The 26,502-nt window shown below is 46.3% G+C and overlaps 1 protein-coding gene across 2 annotated transcripts in view; it reads right to left on the reverse strand.

Moving 5' to 3' along the window:
- The window catches only part of GPC3 (glypican 3), a 141,162-nt gene that overhangs the window by 56,720 nt on the left and 57,940 nt on the right, over positions 1-26,502 (reverse strand). For both annotated transcript variants that reach the window (XM_077185984.1, XM_077185985.1), the window contains exon 3: positions 17,776-18,470. In XM_077185984.1, coding sequence (XP_077042099.1) covers positions 17,776-18,470 — 695 coding nt within the window. The remainder of the gene's footprint in view (positions 1-17,775; positions 18,471-26,502) is intronic.

Genomic DNA, 26,502 nt, shown 5'->3' on the forward strand with positions numbered 1-26,502 from the left:
CCAAAGCCCAGTTTTCAGCTGGCAAAACCTATCAAACCCTGAGAGAAGAGCAAGTCCAGGATCAAGGCTTTTTCCCAATGATGCAGAGAGGCACTGAATGGGAGGGGAGGGTCGGAGTGACAGCGTGAACAATGGCAGCACCCAGGAGCCTGCTTCAAACAGCAAGGGGACCCAGCAAAGTGGGGATGCTTCATCTGCCACCCAGCACTGGAGGGAGCTCAGCCCCTCTGCTCCCAAGTCCTGCTCAGGAGCTGTGGCTCAGCTGCATCCTCACAGCCCCACACAGCACCTGGGTACCAAGGCTCCAACATTCATCGAATGAATAAGGCTGGAAAAGACTTCTACAATCATTGAGTTCAATGGTTGATCATCAAGCCAAATCACTGATCACCCAGTCCAGCCATCCCTCCTGTGTGGGATGAAACCACAAACAGGATTGTGTTAACTGTGACACTGGACAGCAGATGAAATCTGTGCAGATAGAAGGATGCACAGCTCAAACTTTCCACCAAGTTTTTACTTATTTATTTATTCAAGCACTGACTAACCTTCTCAGGAAAAAAGCCCAACTCTGGAGCCCATCTTGTGAAGTCACAGTGAAATAGTTGTCACCCTTTAGTCAAACAAAAACCTGGCTGAGATTTGAACTTTAAAATGAAGTGAGCGAAAGTAGAAGTAACAGATTGCCTGCTCATTTGCAGGGGCAGCATCGTGTATGCTTTTTGGGGGAGGGAAGGATTTCACAAACCATCTGCCAAAGTCTGCTGGACCACAAGCAGTCCTAGGACAACAGCTCAGAAATCCTGTTTCAATCTTACCCTGTTTTTGTGTCCACACTGCAGGCTAAGGAACACATGAACACAGCTTCCCAGTCTCTTCCTAACCATTGCCATTTTAAAGCAGGCTCCAGAAACAAAAGAAAAATGCCACTATAGGGCAGTCAGAGAAGGGACAGATACAAGCTCAGACCTTGAGGAGAAACAAGTGTGATGATTCAGCTCTCCAGGTATTGCTTGCTCTGGCAGGAGCAAGGACAGTCAGCTCCCCAGCACCGTGGAGAGTCTGCAAGAGGGAGAGCAAAAGGAAGGGAGCATCTCTAATCCAGTTGCCAAACTTGTATCAAGCAATAGTGTTTAACAAGTGGTTTCCTTCCAACACACAGTTATGTGAAATTCAAAGCAAATTGACAGAACAGAACCTCTGGCTCTTCTCCTCCCCATGCTACCAGGGGGATGGTAAATATACACCAGCCCTTATCTAAAGTACAGTCAGTGCAAGAGCTCTGCCTTAATGCAGAATAGGCTGAAGTTTGACACATTAAGCCACAAAAAAAAAAATGATTAAGTAAATCAAATGCCAGAGTGTTCTTTAGGCAACAAGAGTTGGACTTTATCTGCCAGGCCACTGAAAAACTGCTGCAAGGGGACACCAGGCTAGAAAAACCTTCCCAAAGCCCTGAGCTTTTACAAACCCCCAAAGCCACCAACACTTTAACAGCCCAAGCGAAACTACCCTGCCCCAGCTCATTAACAAACTCACTAATTACCCGATTTAATTAGCCTCCTCCATGAGGAGTGTGACCCAGGCCACGAGGGGAACACTTTGCCTTCTGAGGAGACCACAACCCGCTGCTCCAGTCCTTGACTGCAGCCCCAGGAGGGACCAGAGCCGGGCTGGGCAGTGCCCGGGGGCTGCACGCTGTGCTGGCTCAGCTTCAGGGGGAACCCTGACCTGAGAGGAGCAAGGCTAATGGGGCAGCACCAGCAGCACACTGTAAGGCTTCCCCATTAATTTAAGATTAGAGATGCCTGAGGACTGCAGGGATCAGATTTGCTACAGCTGAGCTGATGGATGGGTGTAAAGCACAGCACTGATCCCCACGGGTACCTGCCAGCCCATGGAAACTGGGATTACCAGGGTTAATTACCAAAGAAAGAGTGACCACAGTAGCAGGTTCTGTGCATCACAGCCCCCGTGCAGCTGATGGAGGGCACCTCCAGCCTGGCTATGGCAGGATGGCATTGCTGACACCACTGAGGCTCCTGATGAACCTGCTCTGCTGTCAGAGCCCAGGATATTCCCCTGAGACCCTGGCAGGGGGCTCAGAGACCTTGGCACTGAGTCAGACACCTCTGCCTTCCATTCTAACCCATGGAAACAATTACCAACTTTGTGTGAAGAGTTACAAGCCACAAGGGTTTGAATAGAATGATAGTGAATTTACCACAGGGTGGAAAAGTAGAATTTGGGGGTTTTTAGAATGGGGGTTCAAGAGGCAAGATGGAGGAATCTGGGCGTGTTCTGTCCTTCTCCTTCTTGTCCTCCATCTTCTGCTGTGATGTTGGCACTTCTGGATTGGTTTGGAGTAGAGACAGACTGTCTAACATAGGTGATAGGTAATGGAGAATTATTGTAAATAAAGTACACAAAGTTTTTAGTATAAAAAGATAACACTGCCCTAAGGGCAGTCAGTGTGCCTCAACCCGACCTGCCAGACAGACCTCAGCGGGTCAGAAAGACAATGTATTGGATAAGAGCAAATAAACAACCTTGAGAACCAGAGCCAAGGAATCCCATCTTCTTCTTTGAGTGTGGGGCTGGGAAAAAAGACTTTTTAATACCTCGGGAGCCATTCCAACAACTCAGAACCCAAGACTCTGCTGCCAAGGCACGAGGCAGCGTGGCCACATGGGGCAAAAACATCTTATCTTCCTTATCAGCAAGGAAATCCAGGGGTGAAAGGATTGGAAAGCAGCACACTGGGATCCTCAGTGCCAATCTAAGCTTTGCTTTTAAGAGTAAGAACATTTTAAAGGTAATTTTTTAGATGATTTAGAAGAAGAAAAAAAAAAAAGACACAAAAAAGGAGCTAATCAGCTTCTCCTTGGAGAAGAAGGGATTGCATTAGACACTGCTGGATACCTGCTGCTGCCACTTCTCATTCAGCCCAGGAGCTCCACTCTGCTCTAAAGGAGAGTTTGCTCTATTTGACCTTTGCTTAAACTTTACATGGAGTTTCCATTTGTCTTTTCTATGAATTCTTCTGCTTATAGATTCATTCTCCAGGAAGACGCAGTATTTTTTTTCCCCTCAAGGGGATGGCCTCATTTTTGAAGATTTCCTCCCACAATCTCTTTTGCTCTCTGGAGTTCACAGAAGTCATTCTATACTTATTCGTGGGTTTCCTTTGGGAGAAGCCACACATCAAACTGAAAAGAGATTAACTATTATAATTGATTTGAACACAGCTTCTGAAAGGGTGATTTGCTACAGAATGCACAGAACATCAAGAGATCATAGATTTGCTGTCTTTGGAGGAACCAAGTGATGCCCACTAAACCCCAAGCATCCTTCAGTGATGGATCCCAGTTTGACCAGTGAGGCTGAAAGCCTCAGTAAGGCAGCAGCTTGAATTGGTGCCTCTTCCCCAATTCTTTTTAACAACCTGCTCCACTACACATCACAAGTCTTATTAGCATTATAAAGATCGCATTTGTGCCCTGTTTATCTTCAAAGTCACCATAAAAGTGAACCTGAAGTCTATTACTCAAGTGCTGCTACAGAATTCCGCTTAATTAAATTCTAAAGGGCTTAAACCAAAAATATACATTGCGATGATGTGGGATAGAACATAAACTTTTTAATAGTAGTAACCAAGCACATTTACCATTTCTACAGGTGTAATAAAAATGCTAATATATGTTAATGTTTAGTCTGTGGTTAATGTTTTGTCTTGTTAATTTCCCCAGGGCTTTTATTACTGATTTAAATCTGCCACACTGCCCCAGTGATTGCATCGCCTTCCACAAACGGCGCCGCGCTCTCAAACCAACGCTGATTAACAGGAGTGCAGAAACATTTGGCTAGGACAAACACTCTTATTATATGCTTCTAATCATTAGATACATTTTGTCAGGAAGATGGGAAAGAAACAATTCCCAGCTCACCCACTCTTCTCACAGCAGAAAAATGTGATTATGGGCATAAAAATGAATTTACAAGCCTTTATCTTAGGAAGCACATCATTATTAACTAAGTAATGATTGTTCTTCTGGTTCCAGGCACTCAAGCAGAAAGAACAAACTGAGTATGGTAACACAGATGTCTTCAATGAACACTCCAACAAAATTCCTCATTAATGGAGTACTAAATGTTATTAATCAGCTCTGTAGTATCACGATCTCCATTATTCAGACTGCAAGGATTACATAAGAGACAGCATCCTAACTCACTCATGCAGAGACAGGAATCAGAGGAAGTGACCCACTCTCCGTGCTGAGGAGAACGTTTAATAATGCATCACCCTTAAATAATGCAACGCTATAATGTGTAAAATGCACACAAACACTAATGCTTAAAATAACAGAGTGCCTGTCACACCTGTGCCCGCGGTGACACCCAACACATGCTGCAGACATGGGCTACAAACACCCAGGGACCCCTGCAGCCCCCAGACCAGGTTGTGCTGAAGGCCATCACCACCTGGCTTGAAGACCAGCTCCTTCAAACTGCTACAGAACCACAGAGGCATCTTTCAAAGCAAATAGAACTTAGTTTTTCCTAGAATGGTTTGGGTTGGAAGTGACCTTAAAGATCATCTAGTTCTAAATCCTGACTGCCGTCCTTCATATAGAGGATCACAAAATACTCTGCAGAAGGTCATTGTCACAGCAGAAACACGGGGCCCTAGGGAACTGGTGGGACTGGTTCTCAGGGCAGGGAGCACGATGGGCTCCACACACAGCCACCTGTGTTGATGTGACAGAGGTGACACAGCAGCTGGCAGGTCTCACACACGGCGTGGTTACACCATCACTCTGCCCCAGAGACTGCACAAGAGCAAGGGTGCACCAGCTCAGCAGAGCAGTGGGAAGCACAAGAGACTTTTTATGGGTTTCAATCCTTGGTGCCAATTGCTGAAGCTGCAGGATTTCCACCTGCACATCCCTGTGCTGTGTCAGGGTTCACATGCTTTAAATTGGAAAGAGACAACCCTGCAGCTCCTTGTGGGACACACCACCCTGTCCCCAGGAGGATGTGATGGCCAATGCAACACACAAGTGCTGCAGCACACAAGGCACCTCCACAGTGTCCCCACCATGTCCCATCCCTTGAACTGCCCCAGCTTCTCCCAGCACAGGATGCCCTTTCTCTCAAAGGAACCGTGACCTCAGCTTGAGTTGAGCCCTTTCAAACCTACATAAAATAATGCAAACAAGATGTTTCTTCTTTCTGGCGTCCCCAGCATGGAGTGTTTAATCCACCAAAGAAAGCAGCTTTGTGTTTCAGCAAAAGCCTGTTTATTGTTATTTATAGGTGGAGAGGAAGTCAGACTAAATGATCACAGTTGTTCCTTCTGTCTTTATAATCCATGACATATAATTAAGGCACAACTTCTCAAGTCAGTCTTTCTCTCCAGCATTTTGTTAATTCCATATTTCACACAGAATCTGGTATTTCAGTTTGGATGGTTGGACCTCAGCAGCAAACCACAGGGAGGGCGGCTGCAGCCCCAGCCAGGGCTCAGACCCAACCCAGCCAACCAACTGGGAGAATCAAGAAAAAAGCATTTGCTTAATTTTTGGCACACACTTAAGCAGTTTTCCTATGTGCAGACATTTCCTGGAACAGGGCCCTGCAGCATACTAATGCACCAGTATGGTTTTAACTTAGATCTGCGCAATCTGATAGTTCTTAGACAACCAAACTAAGACTTTATTCTTGGAAGGAGAAGCCAGCCTTGCCTGGAGGGTTACAGCAGAGCAAAAGGGAAGATGGAGCAAAATCCAGAGAAACCCAGAACACGTTAGACTGGCTAAAGGCAGGCTCAGGAGCAGAAGGTGGCAGTGCCCAGAGTCCATCTCCTGGTGGAACCCCACGCCCCCAAGGTGCTCCATGGCTGAGGAGGCAGCACAGCAGAGGGGGGACATGGCTGCTCCTGACCCCAGGCTGCTGCTCTGCCCCTGGGACTGATTCCCCGAGGAAGCTGAAGATGCTCCAAATTCAAGCAGCTGATTTCAACATTAGCACTGACTCATCTAACCTGACAGAAAATTAGGACTCAAGGCAGCAGAGCCCACTTCTGCTAAGGATGCTAAATACAGTTTAATTATGCAACTGCACTCCATGCATGCTCTAACATGCTCCTATTGCAGGCAATTAAATCTACCCCATCACAACAGGCTGGGAAACAAGGAATTGGCTTGAGGGATCACCAGTTTTTACCAAGATCTTAAAAAACCCTCACTGGGCAAAGCCAGGAAGCAGGACAGCTCCAGGCAATCACCACATGCTTGTTATTTTCCTTCCATGGGTTCATCGGTTTCCTTGGCAGATTTCTGTGGGTTTTAATGCTGCACCGTGTTTGTGCCTACGGCACTACAGAAAGGAACAATCCCAGAGAAATAAATTCCTAGCAGCCTAATTTAGAGAGGAAAAACAGATACCTGCCATCAGTCTGGAACACAAGCCAGAGTCAGAGCCTGTAACAGGGTATTTAACAGCAGCCGTGTCAGCTGGATTGCAAATGTGGTCAATACCTACCAGCCTCTCTTCCCCCCTGCAGCCATGAGCCCAGATTCAATTATTCTTTGAGAAATACTTTGTTAAATAATTAAAAAGTTACTGCATTACTTTTCCCTTTTTTTTTTTTCCCCTTAAACCAGACCAATTCAATTTTGGAAGTATAAAGCCATTATAATGTGTCAGCTAGCAATTAGCTACTGTACACTGTTTATTCTTTAATATAATCTTTGAGTAGAAGGGCAATATTCTCAGAAACGCAGCATTAACTTGTTCCTGAATGACTTTAATATGGCTCTTTTCAAATTACTGCTCATAAAATCTCAGGGAAGAAAAATTTACAGATTATATCCCATCTCCTTAATTAGTTCTCTCTCTCTTTCAGCAATCCAATAGCAAGTGTAATATTTATTTAAAATAGAGCACATGGGGCTTACTACTAAATCTGCTGTAACTGGTGATATCACAACAAGCAGGTAAAAGGCAATGCTTGTTTTGCAGCCTGCACAGACCATGCTCACAGGTACACACAGCTTTTCAGATTTATATTTCCATAAATGCTTGTACTGAAACCATCCCAAAGGTTTTTTACACCTCTAAGTACTTTTTGCTATCAAATGCCCTTCTCCCTTCCTATGGTGCATGGAAACCCTTCCTAACCCAAAGGGTTTGGCACTCCCCATTCCTCTCCACTCACCTTTACCATCACCCTACTTATTTTAACCTTCAGACAGAAATAATCCCCCCCAAATAATTCTCCCTCCATCCACCTTTCTCTTTCCAAACACCAGTCTCTGCTAAGACAACAAGGCTGGAGCCACCAAAACTCTCCAAATCATTTAAACAGTGACGTTGCTGAATCTCTTCAGCAGAAAAATTACAGGCATTTGTTTTCCAGCAAAGCTCAGAACAACCTCACACGTTATGCAGCTCCTGGCAATGGGCATGAGGCTTTCCCCATGGCCATGCCATGGACCTCTCCAGTGAAAGTCTAAAAGAGAAAACATAATAATTATCATTAAGGGAAAATAGTAAAAATAGCTCCATGCAGCAGAGATTAGCTGCTGGTAAAATTAATCCATTTAAGGCCAACAAAAGGACAGGGCCCTGTGGTTTTTTTTCTTTCCTTTTTTTAACTTCATCCGTTGATTTTTTCTTAGTTTTGAAGCTACCAGATCCATAGCAATTTTTTCTCCCTGACAGTCAGGCCTAACCTAATCCAATTACAGGTCACCACCAAGATAATATACCCAAAACACAGCAAACAAGGTAAAAAGGCTCCCATTAGATTTTTGCTCAATAAAGGAATTACGTTTTTTCCCAAAGACAAATAAGGCTTATTGAAAATGTAAATCATTCCTTTCTATAAAGAGATAAATATCTGCAGGGCTTTTTTGAGACTTTATTGGAAGACATCTTGTTTTTACATGTACTGTGGTTAGAACAATTGAATTACAGAATGACTTACAACATTAGATTAGTTTCTGCCTGATTGAGAATATCTTTATAATGGAAATCGGTGTGCACTTTTAACCTTGTTACAATGCTGTATGGCTGATTAATGTATTAAAAAGACTCATTCAACAATAGCCTTTTGCAGACAGAAATTAAATTCATCCAACTTTATCACAACACCTTTATTAACAGTATCAAACAGAGGACTAGTATTTGATTATGAGAACTGAATTCCAATACATTGATATACAACAAGTCCAAAATTATGTAGGAGAATCATTAGATGGGGAAAAAAATTGACTAAACACTTGTAATGCATTTTTGTTTATCATCATTACTTTCCACTCACCTTGCAAGTTGCAAGCTGGGAATTTCCCCAACTCATGGAAAAGATAAACATTTTGCACCAAAATCTAAAGGCAGGGAGTTATTCCATTTCCTTCTGGCTGCAAACAATGGGAACTGCATGAAGCAAAGCTCAGAGCTGACCTTCCTGGATGCTTTTTAGTCTCTGCTGGGCAAACCTTTTTGTGCCCACCTGCACTGAGCTCATGGTGACATTTTGCCCATCAGAGCCACCCCAGCATCCCCTCCCTGTGCCCCACGGCTTTTGGGCCATCCCTCAGGGAGCACACAGAGGATGGATGACTGAGCTATCAGCACAGGCACTTGGGTATCTCCAGAAATACCTGCACTCTGCTCTCTGGAGAGCAGCAGCACAAGGTTTATTCTACAGTGATACAGATCAATATGTGCAATCCAGGAGTTAATAAGCATCAGAAAGACATAACTTAGAGCACATCAGTCACCCCCACGTTTTCCTCAGTAACCACCCAGCTCTCCAGCTGGTTCTCTCCAGGTCACTGGCTCAGAGCATCATCTCAACCTTTGCCAGTAGCACAGAAGAGAATTTGGTGTGAAAATTGATTAGGTTACAAAGATACACCTGCATAAAGAATTGCAAAATTTGCCAATAGCTGCCTTGCTTTTTATTTTCAAACAGAAATAACTCTGCCCAAGTAGCTGTAGGCTATCAGCACAGCTTTCTGCAGCCAGCCTGCTCTTCCTTAAACAAATCTTTGGAAAATAATGCAGTTAGCAGCAAATTTCACCTACTGAAAGCAGGCTCCGTGCCCTCGGGGGCTCATTAGAGGGGTAAGACAACAGGTAGGGATGGAAAAGGCCACCAATTCTTTTTGCAGTGGCCTGATAGGGCAGTGAGGACCCAGCAATGAGGGGTGCGCTGCTGCAGCAGATGGATGAAAAATCCGCCTCAATTGTTTGCTGAAATTTTTTTTCCCCAGCAAAATGTATTTAGCATCTTTCATGCCTGGTACCTCAAAGCCACTTTACAATAAGATGCAAAAATGATATAATTCACAGCACCGCACACAGGCAGAGAATTCAAAATGAACCAAACCACTCATTGCAACCCAGCCCCTCATTCTCTGCAGCGCAAAACAAAACACCGCTGCTCCGCCCGGGCAGCTCTGGGCACCACTCCTGCTTTGCAGAGGGTCCCTTTCAAGTTTCTGGTTTGTTCTTGGCTCATTCATCAGCATTGCTAATGGGAGAGATAGTTCTGGTTTGAAGGCAGCAGCACTCACGGGGGTTACTGTCACTGGAAGTAAACTCAGCGCCGTTCAGATGAAGGATGCCCGGTGGATGACCCCGGGCGGAGGCCTGAGTGCAAACGGCAGTCACGGATAATGAGGCCAAAAGAGGGTTTAGCGTAAAAAGCACAGCGAGATGGATATTGGTGAGCACAACTCTGGGCTGGCAAAGCTGCGGGTCTAAGCAAGGATAGAAATCTTCAGGAAAGGAAATGGGCCAGAATGGATTTTGCTAATAAAGCATCTATGTTAATAGGGGTTGCAGGAGGCTGCAGCAAGAAGGGAGCCGTGTCTGCAGGGCTGATGCTCAGGGGGGTTTGATCTCTCTGGTAAAAGAAAGATGTGTGGGCAGTTTTAACAGAGAATTCCACAGGCAGCTCCACCATTCCACAGTAAGTGTCCAGGGCAATGGCACATCTGGGGGGACTAAGTAAGAATAAAGGCAGGTCATGCCATGGGTATCACTCCTCTGCAGGCCCCTCAGAAGCCAGGGGGATCAGCCCACACTAACACTCTCCTGCTTCTGTCGTGCACCAGCTGACAGCATCCTTCAGGTAAACCAAATCTAAATCTCAGCAAGGACCCAGAGCATGAGGCTGGTTTAACACTGAAGGAAGTTCAGGTGCAAAGCTCATTTGCAAACACAGCCCCAGAGAAAGGGCTGTGCCCCAGCCATCCCCTTTCAGAGGGGCAGCTCCTCCCTGGCCAGAACCTCTCCCACAGTTTTGATGCAGACGAAGCCTCAGATCACAAGGAGGGAAATTTCTGATGCTGTGATCTTTGGCTCAGAATGAAACTCATTTTTTTTCCTGCTTAAATCCAATCTATTTCGAGACCTCCCATTATGTCCTTGACCATTACAAATTATTTAAAAATCAGACAGCCTGAAATTTCAAAGCTTGAAGGCACCCCATATATCCCCTCCCTCAATGCTTTCCATGGCATGACCAGCAGCTCCCTCCTCTCCTACATCCCAAAGCATCCCAGGTCCAGCTTCCAACCCAGCTGTGATGGGAGCCAGGAAAAAGAAAAGAGATGAGAAAAAAAGAAGCTGTTCTGTGCAGTGAAAAAAGCTGCAAAACATTGCAAAGCTGTGCACCCTCATTTCCAGCTGTTAAGACTGTATCCTGCCCCACTAACTCTGAGAGCTCTTTGTACTGATGCCAGGGCATCTCAGAACCAAATATCTTTTTAAACACTCAGGAGCCAGTTGCAAAACAACAAATTAGTTCCTCCACTAAAACAAGGAACACGCCAAGGCACAGTCCAAGCAGACAGCTACACAGAACCAGTAATTAAACTGCATGAGGTCTTTAGGCTTGTTCTGACTTCAGCTTGGAAAAGATGCAAGACACCCCATCACACACAGACCTGTGTGCATCTCACATCTGAAGGGAGATCAAGCCAGGCTCAGTGGGTGCTCTATGATATTCCCACCCATAAAATGCAGCAGCCTTAAAAAGCTCTTTTTGAGCTGCAGAGTAGTGGGGATGAAGTTGCCACCAGCCAAGTGATCTGTCTCAGGACTGAAGTCCACAAACAGATTCCTGTGGTCTTCAGTGCAAAGTTGGGTTGGACATCAAACACTGTCACAGGATGCTCCACGTGCTGCCGTGTGTGCATGCAGGGAGGAAGGGGCACTGTCAGCAGCTGACTTCTACTTTTTATTTTAAAAAACCCTCACTGCAAATGCCTTGAAATGGCACATCTCAGAGGCCAGAACACATCCAGTTAAAAGAACAAAGGGAGAACAAAAAGAAGAGTATAATATAATAATTTCCAAATAGAAGCAAAATGAAACGCTATTTTTAAATTAAACCTTTGCTGCTGTTCAGTGCCACCTCCTCTGGCTTTGCAGTGACAGGTTTGAGCATCCCTGGCCACTGCTTCCACCCAGCAGCTCTGCAGAGCCCCACACACTCAGTCTGCTTCATCCAGACCCAATTCAGTGACAAATTGACTCAAAGCCTTGCCATGCCACCAGGGCAAGCAGGAGGGCACACCAGTGTGCCACTCTGCCCACACTGGAAAAGGACAACTCTGACCAAAGACGTGCTACCCTGCATCCTCACAGGCAAAATTCTTGCTAGCAATGAACGAATTATTAATTAATTGTGACATCAATGGTCTCCCTCTCCAGGCCAGGCAAGAAGTAAAACTTTCACTAGGCTGAGAATAACCTCTGAGTCTCACTCCCCTAGAGAGGCAAGTGATGGTCAAGGGCATTCATGCCAAAGTCCCTTCCAAGAATGAGATGGAGGCCCCTAATTTGCCACTGCATATTTGCATACTAAACCAGAGATTCCAGTCCTGCAGCAGAGTGCCAAAATAGATGGATCAAAATCGTTGATACTGGGTTACAAAAGTGCAGGCATTAATAACTTTTGCCCTTATTCTCTGAGCACCAACCAGCCAAACCACCAAGCTGGAGCTTTCTAGCTCAAAATCAACACCTTGAAATTCAGTGCTTTGCCATATGCTACCCCAAGTGTCAGAAAAATCTTTACTACCTGAAACCTCTTCAGACAACTAATCATAGTACTCCCAAGGTGTTTTCACAGGAATGGGAATGCTGCTGATACTGGCCTCCAAATAAGCTTTATTTTCATCCTGCAGGGGGAACAGATGCTTGCTTTTACACGCTTATCAGGCACCTTACACTGCCTATCACAAAATGGATAACAAAATACACAGTACACACACCTTGGGATAGTTCTGAGGGGGTCTGGGATCACTGAAAACCAAAACGTCTCCTGTATTTCCAGCCTTAAGTGAAAAACGGAGCTAGCTACCAGAGAGCATTAGAGAATAGCCTGAGGATTAAACTTTGCCAATAAAGAACTTGAAAATACAGAGGCTGTACATCCAGCTGACTCTCCCAGGAGAGATGCCAACAAAAAGCAACCCACATTAAAAGTACAAAGAAACCGATCTCGGCGTCTCAGAGGGAAGGACTTCGCAAACAGCGCTGTAATTTCAAAGCTTTCCCCACAAAGCTCTTGCCAGCTCTAGTGCACACAGAAAAATCCATTAGCAGATGGGAAAACTCACCAGAGCTCCCTGCCAGTGCAACCTGCTGAGCAAAGCAGCTTCCAGCAAGTCACCAGGTGAGATGGCCCCAAAAGCAGCTCCTGGGCAGTATTTGGGGGAAACCAGCCTGACATCACTGTGCTGACAAATGTACTAAATGTGTGTATGGCAATGGGTGATATTTTCATTCCTGGGTGCCAAAAGTCCCTTTATTTGCATATTCTTGATTTTCAGCCCTGTGTATCTGCTGGAACTGCTGTTTTGAACACACACTGCAGCAATGTTTCTGTGGTGCTACAATCAACCAAAGCACCTTGTTATCTTTACAACATACTCATGAACTCCCTGCCAGGATTCCCTAAAAATCTAGGGAAGCAAGGGTCCAGTTTTCCTGCCTCTGAGGCTTCCCAAGGCCATCAGAGCTGGGTTCACACCAAGCACTCCCCCTGAGCCAGGTGAGATGAGCACTTCAGCTTTGGGATAACATCAAACCCAGCCTGCACAATGGCATCACCTCCACAGCACCCCAGCAGCACACCTGTATAACCCAGTTAACCCACACCTAAACACCTAAACACCTTTTAAAGGTGTTTGCAGCAAAGTAAAGCAGCAGGGACCTGCCCACAGGACAAGCACACTGGGAATTGCATGCTGCTCCCATACAGCACTGGCACCTTTCTGCTTCCCTCCTTCTGACAAGTGCAAGTTGTTGAACAAAGCTCTGGTTAATTTTGCAATTTATTGGGATTTTCTAGAAACTCAGTCATCAGTTCTGAGTGGAAAAAACAAAGACACTGCTGAGCTCCTGCTGTTCCCTTTCTAGGCAATGCTCTGCAGGTGGAGCTGCACAAACAACTGCAAGGGGAGCAGCAGGGGCTGGGCAGCTGGGGTGCATCAAAAATACAGCAGGGGGAGGGAGGGGATTCTGTCCCTCCACTCCACTCTAGTGAGACCCACCTGGAGCATCTCCTGCAGCTCCAAGGCCCCCCAAGACAAGAAGGACATGGACCTGTTGGAGTGAGGGTGACAAAGCTGATTGGAGCATCTCTGCTATGGGGACAGGCTGAGAGAGGCAGGGCTGTTCAGCCTGGAGAGGAGAAAGCTGCCAGGAGACCTCACTGCACCTTCCAGGGCCTGATGGGGCTCCAGGAGAGCTGGAGTGAGACTTACTGCAAGGGCATGGAGGGATAGGACAAGGAGGAAGGGCTTTCACTGGCAGAGGTTCAGATTGGATGTTAGGAAAAAATTCTTGGCTGTGACGGTGGTGAGGCACAGGCACAGAGAAGCTGTGGCTGCCTCATCCCTGGTAATGTCCAAGGCCAGGATGGACAGGGCTTGGAGCAACCTGGGATAGTGGAACGGTGTCCCTGCCCATGGCAGGGGGGTCAGGACTGATGATCTTCAAGGTCCCTTCCAACCTAAACCATTCCACCATTCTAACCTCAGAGGAGATCAACTTTTACCTATGCAAGATCCTTCAACTGTCTCCCTTGTCATTCCATAACAGAGAAAGCATTAACTTTTGGAGGTGCTGGGTTGAATATTTTATCAAGCTTATTTGTACTGCGTCCCTCCCAGTTGTCTTGGTTTTGTGGTAAAGAGCACAAAGAGACTGACTAAAATCATTCTTCCCTACACTCATGATTAAAATATCTACAAGAGGTGGACACACTAGGCAGATTTTCAACCAGGGAAAAGGTAGGAGATTAGAAAATTAATATAGATATAGGCCTAGACAGCAATTTTTTCCCAGTGTGCCCTGAGAGTCAGGCTCCTTGATAAAGTATTTTAATAGCAGGTTTTAGGGGTGAAGTTTTTAAGCAGACAAATTGCAGAAATAATAAAGCCCTAACACACACCACGGCTGACAAATTAGCTACTAAAGCAAGGCTTGGGATGGGAACTGTTTACTGCCACATTACTGAATTCACTGTTCTCCACTGCTGTTTACAGACCTGCAACAACACACAGGCTCCCATTTAAATGCATGCCTGGAGACACAGCTTCCAAAAGCAGATTTACAGCAGCATGACTTCCTCCTCTTGGGGACTGCAGAGCTCCTCACAAACCCACCTGGAGACTCTGCAACACCTCTGGAGCTCAAGCTCATGAGTCCTTGGGGTCCAGGTCTGTGTGTGAATGCCCACACCCAGCCTGGGGGTGGCAAAGGGGAAAAAGGAACAACCACATGGAGAAAAGATGCTCAATCAGGAAACACGCCCAAGCATCTGAAATACCAGGAGGGAAAACCACTGCTGCAGAAATTGCACCAATGCTGGGAAAAATAAAAGAAGCCCAAAAGACAGGCAAGGGCAGTAGTGTTGTTATTCATGGTACAATCACTATGGGTATGGAAGATAAGTTTTCCATAATTCCAGAGGATTTTAATGACAATTAAATAACCTGTCATTATTCTTAATACCATGCTGGTGAACTGGACTTTGCCTACAGAAGCAGTGCTGGCCAAGGTCAGTAATAAAAAAGGTCAATATGAGAAGCCAGGGTGAGTGTAAAAACCACATTTTGAAAGAAAACCCCTGAGGCATTTCATACTCTGGTATGGCTACAGTGCCTAAAAACAATCATATTTACAGAATTACAGTAAATATAACTGTTTGCTTCCAGGTATATTCTTTGAAACTCAATATGTGCTGATAAGTTTAACAGAGAAACTTTCATCATAGCACAGCTAAATAAAAAACGTTGTATTCTATCATTTACAAAGTGATATCTTACAAAGATATTTACCCCAGATTACCCCAGGTCCTGATGCAGCTCAGCTCTTAGACCCTCTGCAATCCTGTATGCTTCCATTATTGCCTTATTTCTCCACTGAACAGCTCATATCCTCACTTGTAAAAAAAAAAAAAAGTTGCTCTGGGCTCAGGTCTGACATAAAACCCTTAGCTGAGCAACATCAGTGATTTAAAAACAAACTTCAAAAACCCAGTGGCCATTCTTTTTTGGTGACAATTGCCAGGCAACTGGCTTGTTTGGCTTGGATTTTTTCCTCCTTCACTCCAGTAATGCAAAAATGTCTCTAAAGCAAAGAAACGAATCACTGAAGTATTAAATAATCAAGAGGAGTTATGGTTAAGTAAGTACCTAGCTACATATGGCACTAATGAATTCCAACAGCTTTACCAAGTACAAAAGCACTGAATGGTTTTGTAATGCCCAGTAATTTTTATTGTAAAGGAAGTCAATTTATGATCTGGTCTGGCAGAGGAAGGGCAGATTGTAGCTCTGCTGCTTTGAGTTGACTTTAGTGGTGCTCCATCTATTTGTCCTGTCACAAATTCATTGTCTGTAGCCAGATCAAGGTGTCAGTACTCAGTCATATAAGGGCAGTCATGTTTGTTCACTGCATTCATGGACATCTCCAAGAAAAAGTGCATTTTTGTTGTTGTGCCAATAAAAGAAAGACATGGGAGAACAAACACTGATCCTTTCAGACCCTACAGAATGCCCAGGTCTGTGCCCACAAAACCTGGCACACAGCCCACATGCACAATGCTTCTGCTCTGCCTTAGCACCTACACACATGGGGGCTCACTGATGGAAAACATGCTGGATGCTTTTGCTCACAGCTGAATATGTCAATAAATCTTTTGAGAGGCTCACTCTACATATAGAATCAAGTTTTGTTTCTTACTGCCCTGGAAATGCCAACTGGGCTCAAAGCTGAGCTGGGTTTTCTCTCATTATCAACTGCAACATGAATTCTCCACCTCACCTGAACTCAAGGTAAACCTACAGTTACATCTCAGCTCCTTTGCTGTTCCAGAGAGGGTTGACTTATGGTTCTGGCTGATGGGAGATCTTCCCCTGGCTCTGTGGCAGCAGAGCTGCTGCTCCTGACTGTCAGCTGGAGCCTCCCTACACAAGCAGTGCTTCCAGGCTGCTGTAAAACAGTGATTTTCTGCAGAAAGGCAGGTTAAAACCAATGTCCTGCACTGTGCCCTGGAGCTTAACATGCTGCCCACAAGTCCTGTCTGGGGCCATCTGCCCAACACCCAGCCACAGCCTCCTCCTGGTCCCTGCAAGCCAAGAGCAATCCAGCTCAGTGTAATTTGGTCCCTAAACCCCTTCCAAGCAGTGGAGAAAGCTTGCTCCATGTGAGCCAAACTTCCTGGGCTGGGAACCCACCCGAGTGCCACCACGATGTTCCACAGCCTGCACAAGTGTGGTGGCAGAGCAAAGCCAGCACAGAGTGCTGCTGGCTTAGTGCCACACAGCTCAAAGCCCATAAGCTGATCCATTTCCATGGTACCCCCCAAAAAAGATAAGAGTTACTTACAGTGCAAGTAGTACAGTGACCTACATAAACACAGCTCTTTTGTAAACAGGAGTCAAGAATGGCAGGAACAAGCAGATAACAGGGAAACAGTGTCAGATTTTAATCATCTTTGGTTTTAAGCAAACTATTACAACACTACTACACCTTTGCCCCATCTCTAACTCTTCCCCACCTACACAGAGCAGCTCAGTTGTGTCTCAAGAAAAATCTCTGCAGAACAAGCATCACAGTATCACAGTACATTTGTCCTTGGTGTTCAAATGGAGCAGCAGGGTTTTCAGAGCAAGACAGCCTCAGCTTCTCAGGAGGCTGAGAAATTCTTGAAATGTGTTTTTAAAGACTCAAGTAAAAATAAGAAGTAATCACATTAAATGCAGCCCAAAACTGGAATGAGTTACTAAAAGATGGAGAATCAGCTCTTCTTTGGTAAATCAGGGGATGCTACAGCACATGCCTCTGCCTGGCATCTATTTGGAGGAACATTTTTGTGATGTTAAAGGAGGCGGGGGACACCTGGAGAGCAGGACCAGCCTTTCAGAGCTACCCAGGGCAAGCACAGCACTCAGAGAAAACTGAAGATGCTGGGACATCTCAGCTCCCAACCTCACACCCTAGGCTAAGTCCAGACCCTTCTGCTCTGACAAACCTGAAAAGAGGCAAAGCCCTTAATGCAAACCCAGGCCCTGCAAACATCAGCTTCAAACGCTACCAAAAGTTTTCTGGAATATCAGAAAGGGATGAGAAGGGGTTGGTAATTGGAGCCATTTGGGGTTTGCTGGCAGGAGGAAAGGAACAGCTTGGTTTCAACACAGTTTGTGTACAAGAGAGCCTGGGGACCTGCAGAGAGCTACTCACAGCTGTCGAGAGCTTCCCTTCGTTCTTCTGCGCGTGGACGACGGCGTCGCGCACCACGGAGAACAGGCTCAGCAGGACGTGCTCCATGTCATAGATGCCATGCATGCCTCTGGTCAGCCCCTCCAGAGCCTGGATGTACTCCTTCCAGAGGTTCTGGATCTCCAGGACACCTGCCAGGCACCCCTGCATCACCAGCCCACAGTAGCCGGCACAGGGCTTGGCCAGGAGCAGCCCCTGGCAGTGGGAGCAGTACCACATCCTCAGCAGCGCCCGCCCACAGTCCTTGCTGAACTTGAGGTGGTCAGTGGTGTTTATCACCTCGATGCCCAGGTTCAGAGCCTGCAGAAAGACTCGTGTGGCCTGCAGGGACTTGGACACCTGCGTCATCATCGTTTTGGGGTGGTTCCCAAAGACTTTGAGGTCTCTCCTGGCCGCCCGCAGGCACTCGGTCATTTCCTCAGAGGGATCAGGGAAGCCGGGGTTAATCAAGTGAGAGTAAACCAAAGGGAACAAACTGTCAAAAAATTCATTTATCATGTCATTGACACTGATGTCAGAGCCCAGTATGTACAGCGAGATGTCAGTAAAAAGTTCTCCAACAAATTTAAGAGCCCTGGGCCCCATGCTCTGGTAGTAGGTCCTGAACATGCTGTTGGTGAAGTTTCTTGCGTGCCGCACGACAATTTCGAAGGCTTCTGCAAAACAGAACAATAACAACAACAACAAAATGTTACTAAGAGATGGTGAGCCCAGAAACAGGGAGGATAATGTTCCACCACATCACTGCTGCCAGGGCTGGCCCCATCCTGCCTGCCTTGGGTCAAACACCTGCTGGCAGCCGTGCCTGCTGCAAAACACCAGCATCAGCAACTTCCAGGGGAAATGCATAAATTCTTTAAGCAGAAGCTACATTTCAAAATGGCAAAAAAAACCCCCTATGATCTAGTTAACATTTCAGCTTTTAAAGAAAATATTGATTCAAGAAAAGGGCTAGACTGCAATTTCTTTCTCTCCCCCCTTTCATATTGATTTGAAATTAACAGGAATTCTATCTCCAGACTTAATTTAAGGCAGAGATAAATGTTTGACAAACTGTACAGTGCTTAAAATTAGGAAACAGTAAATGCTGACATTCCATTATGAAAAGGAAAATATTTATAGGAGTTTAATCACAGACAATATCCTGACTCTCCCCCCAGCAGGTACCCTGCACCAAGTGTCCTCAAAGCCACTGGAAAAGCCCCCACAGTGCTGCAGTTTTCCCAAATGCACCAGGCTCACTTCAGCTGCAGATCCAATGCTTCATCTGCCCTGGATGGGAGCTGCTCCATTGTCCAAAGGATGCTGAGAGCCAGTGGTGCCATGTCCACCTGTGGCTGCCCAGCCAGGAACACTGTCATACACATCAGGCTGTCCCATAAAACTCAAGGTTTAGACAGAGACTGTCATTTTGCTAGGAAAAACCACAACACATTTTCCCATCTCTACCTTCAAAAAAACTTTAGGACTTTCAGCCCACATCTCCTCCACAAGGTGAGCAGGGAAGCCCCCACAGTCACTGCACAGTTATTCCTTTAATTATGGCCCTCCTCATCAGGAGGCTTCCCAAATATCCATGCTCCATTATAGAAGGACAACATACCTAACACACACACACCAGTTTGCATCTTAAAGCATCAGAAGGAGAGGCCATCAGTGCAAAGAAAAGTCTTTTCCTTTGGCCAGCTTTGCTCTACCAGCCCATGTCCCACCCTCCAGGGTACTATTCATAAAATGCTAAAATTAATGAACAGCCTTTCAGTTCACAGGTCACTGACACCCCACCATGTAACTGCTCTCAACTCTGTCATTCTGGAAACACACATCCTGGCTCAATTTGCATGAAAATTATTCATGTTCAATAATTAAAGGGAATGTTTAATTTTTAAAGCCGTAAGAGTTATCTCCCCCATTTGTTAAGGCCGGAACGCAGCTGAGCATGGCCTGACACATCTCCACAGGGGCTCAGTATCAGCACTCTCACAAGCAATGCTGGGCCTTGCTGCTTGTCCTGCATAACCTCTGGCTTACTCAAGAGCTTTCAAGACCATCACGTCTCCAGGACTTCCAGCTCTTTCTTCCTGGGTGCAGCCTATTCAGGGATGCCTGGAAGGACAAGGTGCTGCACCCACCCCAGCATGCAGAAAGCTGTGGTGTAAGCAGTGATCAGAGTAGAAATTACTGATACACTTCTGCAAACAGTGTCTCCACCCCATGTGGTGCCTGCACAGCTCCCAGGCATGGTGCTGAAGCATTTTGTCCACAGCTCCAGACACTCACACCAGGACTGTCCCAGCAAGCCAAGATCTGTGTTCCCAGGGGACAGCAATCCTTCCTTCCTCACAGCACAGGCACAGGCTCGGGATGCAGTGGTGCAGGGACACAGGGCCCCTCTCTCCCTGCCATGACAGCAACATCCTGCTGCTCACCCCCAGACAGAGGATGGCAAAGCTCTCCAGGCAACACAGCAGCAAGTGTGACACAGACTGGGCTCTGCAAGCAGAGCACTTGCACTATTGCACTATATGAAATGCTGGTTGTACTATTAAAAGTTTTAAAACAAAAAAAAAAGTCTTTTTAAAGGGGACATATGGATTACAAAACTTTTTCCCCCCCTCTTTATTCTCAAGGACACCAAAATAGCTTTTGCCTCAAAAAGCACAAAGAACATTTTGGACCAGTGGGGTTTTTTTTGACAGCAGTGGAGACGGTGCCAGGATTTTCATGCTGTGCCTCACCATTCGCCTTTACCCTCTTCTCTGTTAGTTCCCTTTAGAAAAAGTCACCACTTTTCCATTTTCTCGCTCCTCTGTGCTTTGCCAGTTATCATCAGAGCCAAAAGACTCTTCGCTGATTAGAAAAATATTCCAAGCTCCTATGCAAACCTCCTAGGGCGAGAAGGGCTTCAGAAAGGAATGGAGAACAGTGGTGCATCAGAAGAGCATGCACACACAGTCCCACTGCTTTAAAGGTCATGACATGCACATAATTTTTATCGTAATAACTGGCTGAGACTGTCTGTTTTATGCGCCTGGGAGCTTTTGCATATATCCATTAGAAAGCACAACAGGGACTATAAAGGCATATGGAGACTCCTGCTGCCCTATTAATAGATGCAAGAAATAATAAAACTTTGTAAAAAAGAAGTCTTACACATCCAAAATCTCTCCCACCCAACTCCCACAGCAGTTGCTTATTCTGAAATATTCCTCGGAAAGCGCTGGCTGCAGAAATTCTAAATCCCCAGCTGCCAGCAGCTGCAGTGACCCTCAGCCAGGCTCTGAGCACTTCAAAGGGGAGGAAACTTTGAGGGTCAGTCCCCTGTGCTCCCACGAGGGAACCTCACAGGGACACAGGGGGACAGAGCATTATAGACGTGACACAGGCGTCTGATCCCCCATAAAAACCCACAGCCTGGATTTGCTGCTGGTAAAATCTGCCCCACTCATAACATGGCATTATTGAATTATCTTCCAGCAATGAGCTTCAATCTTTTCTCTCTTCTATTTTTTTTTCCCAAGGATATTTTCAAAAGCTGCCATTTAAGGCAGCTGTTTTGCAGGTCTGGCTGAAGCAGTGTGAATACAAAGCAAAGCATCAGATTTGCCCCCAACTTCAGCAGGCAAAAGCACTGCACAGCTGAGCAGGGCTCACATTTTACAATCTCCATCCCTGTGTAGAGTACACACACAGATGCACACATAGCAGAGTATAAGACATGTTCCTTTAAACACATTAGCAACAAAAGAAAGGCTCAGGATAATTTCCATCCTTTAGTGGATGCAGGGAGAAACACAGGGACAAAGGATGAGGAAAAGGCAGATGTACTTAACACCTTCTTGGCCTCAGTCTTTAGTAAATCCAGTTCTTCTCCAACTACCCAGCACCCTGAGCTGGAAAACAGGAATGGGGAGTACAACAAAGTCCCCATGATCTGTGAGAAAATGGTCAGGCCTCTGCTACACCACCCAGATACACACCAACAGGGCTGGATGGGATCCACCCAAGGGTACTGAGGGAGCAGGCAGAAGAACTCACAAGGTCACTGTCCATCATTTACCAGCAGTCCTGGTTACCCAGGGAGGTCCCAAGTGACTGGGGCTGGCAAATGTGACAGGACCTGGGAGGGTGGGACCACCTTGAGTGCCATCACATGGCATGTACAAGACAGCCAGGGCATCAGGCCCAGTCCACACAGGGTCATGGTCCTGCTTGACCAATCTCATCTCCTCCTATGATAAGGTGAGCAGCTTGGTGGATCAAAGAAAGGCTGGGGATGTTGTCTACCTGAACTTTAGCAAAGACTTTGGCACAGTTTCCCACAGTATTTCTCTTGGAGAAACTGTCTGCTTGTGGCTTAGACACCTGTCCAGGAAAGAGAAACCAAGGCAGCACTTGCAGGATGGGAGCCAGAGCATCATCACCAGCCCAGCTCTGGTGCCCTGGTGCTGCACATCTTGACTGCCTCAGTCAAGGGCAGTTTATCAGGACTCCCAAAGGATGACTGAAACAGCTGAACCTACTCTAGACCACAGATATCAGACACTAGTTGAAAAGCACAGGCTATTACTTATTTTTCAGGCTGGACTCTTGCTGAAGTACCTGGAGAGGAATTGCTGCCTGATTCCAGCAGCCAGAAGGGAAGGACTAAGCTCCTTTCAAAGTGCAAAAATTCCCCAGAACACAGCCCAGGGAGAGCTGCGTGGCCGCTGCAAACCGGCAATTAGAGAAAATAAATTGTAAAAGAGCATAACAGTGCCCTGAGTGGGGATTACTGGCAGGAGAAGGAAATCACTGTGTTCTCAGCCCAGATAATAAGAGTCTGCTGCTTAGTAAAAATGCCAGCTTTCCTGAGAAAGCACGTTGGCTCTTAAGCTGCAGCAAACTTCAAAGGGGTCGGCGGCAGGGCCGGAGGAGCTCTGGATTAACCTGCTGGCTGCCCCAGGCTGCAGGAGCTCCAGCCCAGCCTGCCACTTGATGGGTTTATTTAAGAGATTATGTGATGCAGTTGTCTGAGCCACAAGGAGCCGGTACAGGTGACCCCAGAAAGCCATTCCCATCCAGCATCCCACTGGAGAGGGGAGAGCCAAAACCTGATGGCAGCGCAGAGCTGGGGCAGCTACAGCAATGCACCTCCAATTCCAAGCTCAGCAAGTGCTGCTTCACAGGCAGCTGAAGGTGTTTAGAAAGGTGAAACAAGGTCTGTCCTCCTTCTGGCTCCCATGCCAGCTCACCAAAGAGCAGCAGAGCCACCTCCACACGGCACTGTGACCTGTGGGAGGAGGGACAGCAGGGTCCACTGTGGCAGCTGGGCGCCAGGACATGCCACAGGCCTCATGCTGCCCCTCCATGCTGCTCTGGTTTTGCTGTAAAGACAAGCTCCCAACAGGGACAGCTGTCCTCTGGGTGTCACACAGCACTGCAATCAAGTCCTCTTTGGCAAAGGCTCAGCAGAGGTGAAGGGGCTGCACAGCAAAAACTGCTGCACCGTCCATGGGCAGCTGGGAAGGGAGCAAAGGTGGAGGTGCAGGACTCTGTGACCCATGCACCCCATAGCACATGAGTACCAAGGCATTAGAACTGCACCTACAACACTGATTCTCCTGTTCCTTGACATCTGGACACATGAATCCTGAAATCATGAACTCTCTCTGAGCAGGGAAGCCCCCACCATGGCTACTCCCACTGACTCTGAGGAGCTGAGCTCACAACTCCCATTTGCACTTCTGCAAAGGACTGTTTGCTTAGAAACTTGTCTCCCCACACATATCTTGACCACCAAGATATCTCTTCACAGTAGAGGAACTACAACCTTTGTTATTCCACTACCAAGAGCCAGTAAAAGCAAGGCTTAGGGTTTTTTGAGGGAAGAAAACCAGGCAGGTAATTCTAGACAAGGTCACGGTGTCACCATATGCCCTCGGAAAACTCCAGGGCCATCTCCTCCAGGAGTTTGTGGCAGAGTGGTGAACCCTCTGCACTATTCCAAACTGTAAAATGAACAGAAAACTGATTTCCATGCAGCAGAAACTTCCCTTGAGGTCAACACGGATCACTGGCAGTCAGCTGAATTTGAGGATGCATTTTGTGATTTCCTGCACCTTCCCCAGGATGCTGTTGCTTGGGGCACTACAGGCTGCAAATGTGGCACACAGTGAATCCCTGTCCTGCACATGGGACCACTTTCAAATCTTACCAGCTCCACAAAATGCCCTTTACATGCCTTTTAGGTATAAATGTTCTCCTCCTCCCACAATGAACCTCATCTATGATGCAACTACAGCGAGTGACCCAGCTCCTGGAGCTCAGAGCATTTAGTGACATCCTCTTTTAGGCTTCAAGGCTCTCCTCATGACCCTGGGTTTGCTCCCCAGGCCTGTCCCTGCAGGGTCCCTGCTCACAGGGCCTGACACCAAACTCTCTGCACAAGGCACAGCAATGACTGCAGGGGTCAGAGAGCCTCTGGTCTGGCCAGGCTTCTCCTGCCTTGGCTCCACCTGATCTCTGGCACTTCCCTGCTGAGGGCAAAACTTCTCCCTTTGCTTCTCAGGACATTCCAGCTTGGCACTGGAATCTCTCAGCCCAAGGAATCATTTTCACCCTGAGACAAAAGCATTGGTGTCCAAGCAGGACATTGGAAAATTAATCAGTTCATTAATCTGTTCCCAATGCAATCACTGCATTTCCTGCAGGCCCAAGGTTCCCAAACCTCTAAACACCCCTTACCTCTAAAAGCCAAAGCTGCTCAGCCCCTAAAACCACTACCAGCCTTCACGGACTGGAATTCAAATGTTCATTTAGGAAATGCTAAAAGTTTGGGTGATTGTAAGCTCAACCAAGTATTTTCTGACTTGGCTCTTGCTGTGACACTGCTCAGAAGTGGCAAAAGAAGCCGGAGGAATCCTCATGTGAGTGAGCTCTAAAAAAAAGGAAATGCTTCTTTAATATCTCCAATGAATCAGACAACTTCAGCCCCATCACAACAGCCTGTGTTCCCAAAACACAGCAGAGCTCACCAAGAGAGGAACAACTGTTTGCAATAATGGCCTGGCAGCCACAGGCACTACTGGTGAGATGAACCCCAAGTCATTTTTCAAACAGCAGGTAATATTTATTTACCAACTTGGAAAAGGTTTGCAATATATTGAGCAGAAAGGAAACAAAATCTAAGAGAATTTCCCCTGGCAGCAATAAGAGCAGCCTCCAGATTTGTTCTGTTATGATTTACACTACACTGCAAGTTTTTAACAACATTATCTGGAGACAAAAGCTCTTCTAAGCAGTATAATTACTTTTGTCTATGGCTTACAGAACCCATCAGATGGTGCCACTGCTGCTCTTACAGGGTTTGTTTCACTGAGCACATTTGGGTATAAAGCTTAGGAAATGCTTTTTTTCCAACTACGACACAGCTTTTTTGATTACTTTTACAATATTGTCACCATAAAAATTATGGTCTCGAGCTCCCAAGCTTATGAGATTAGCTTCAAAGCATTAGTAACAAAAAGTAGAACAATCCCGTTATTCTGTCTTAATTTTAAGCCATCAAGGTTTGCACTTTCTACCTTTGCTCCATCACCACCAGGCCAAGAGGGCAAAGGTCCCATCTTTAAATGAGACAGGGTTTTTTCCAGCTCCATGCCCACTGCCTTCACTACCACAGGAGCCAAAGCTTCCAAGCCAGTGTTGCTCACCAGCCAATGCTAAATCCTTATGCTTTTATCAGAAAAGCATCTTCTCCTAATTATGTCTTTCTATCAAACCACTAGGCTCCAAAGCCATTTATGTTTAATTGTTCAACTTACATAGTGCCCTGGCAGTTTGAAATAGACTCTCTGAAGTTACTAATAAAAATACTGCACAATCCATCTCATTATACCCTCTCAAACTGCCCTGAAAACGCTCCTGTTCCAATCCAGGTAACAGTCCAACTGTTACACAATTAGTCACACTGTGCTTCTCCCACTTAATATTTATATCCTGCACACAAAAACTTTGTTAATGCAAACTGCAGAGCTCACCAACACAAGCTGCTACCAGCCCAGAAGCAAGGAAACAAGAAATGCTGGTGCCCACAGCTCCCCATGTCCAGCCAGCCCTCACCTGGACCAGACCCTGCTCTGTACCCCACACTGCCATCCACAAGGCAAGACAGCAAAAGGCAGGGTCAGGGTGCTGGAATGGACAACAGACAAGTAATATTTTATTGAAGGGGCACCAGGATGCTTTGAGAGATCCCTTGGGAGTACCCAAGTCGACACAGGGAACCCACATTCTGAGTGAAAGCTAAAAAAACACCCCAAAAAAATCTCACAGCAAACACCTCACAAGAATGACTCTGCAGTAAAATCTTTTCTGGGGCATCATGTTTGCTGGAGTTTTTCATTAAATATTGGTTGCACATCCATTGTGTAATTTGTTTTCCCCAGCATCAAGAAAGATAACGCTTCATGCCATGACAGATGTGCGAGCGCTTAACAGATTCCTGAAAATTTAATACAGACAAAGTTAAAAATGCAAACAGTCAAAGCTGGTGCAAGTGGTGGGTGAACATGATTCTTTATCAAAATCAAAGGGCAAGAGGAATAAGCAGGAGAAGCAAGCTCAAATCAAGCCCTGGGAGCACAAGCTGGAAAATTTGAGGGGGAGGATGCAAGAGGCTTCTGCAGCTGAAAGGTCTCTGTGGTG

Source organism: Agelaius phoeniceus, chromosome 14 (assembly GCF_051311805.1).
Source record: "Agelaius phoeniceus isolate bAgePho1 chromosome 14, bAgePho1.hap1, whole genome shotgun sequence".
Lineage (NCBI taxonomy): Eukaryota > Metazoa > Chordata > Aves > Passeriformes > Icteridae > Agelaius > Agelaius phoeniceus.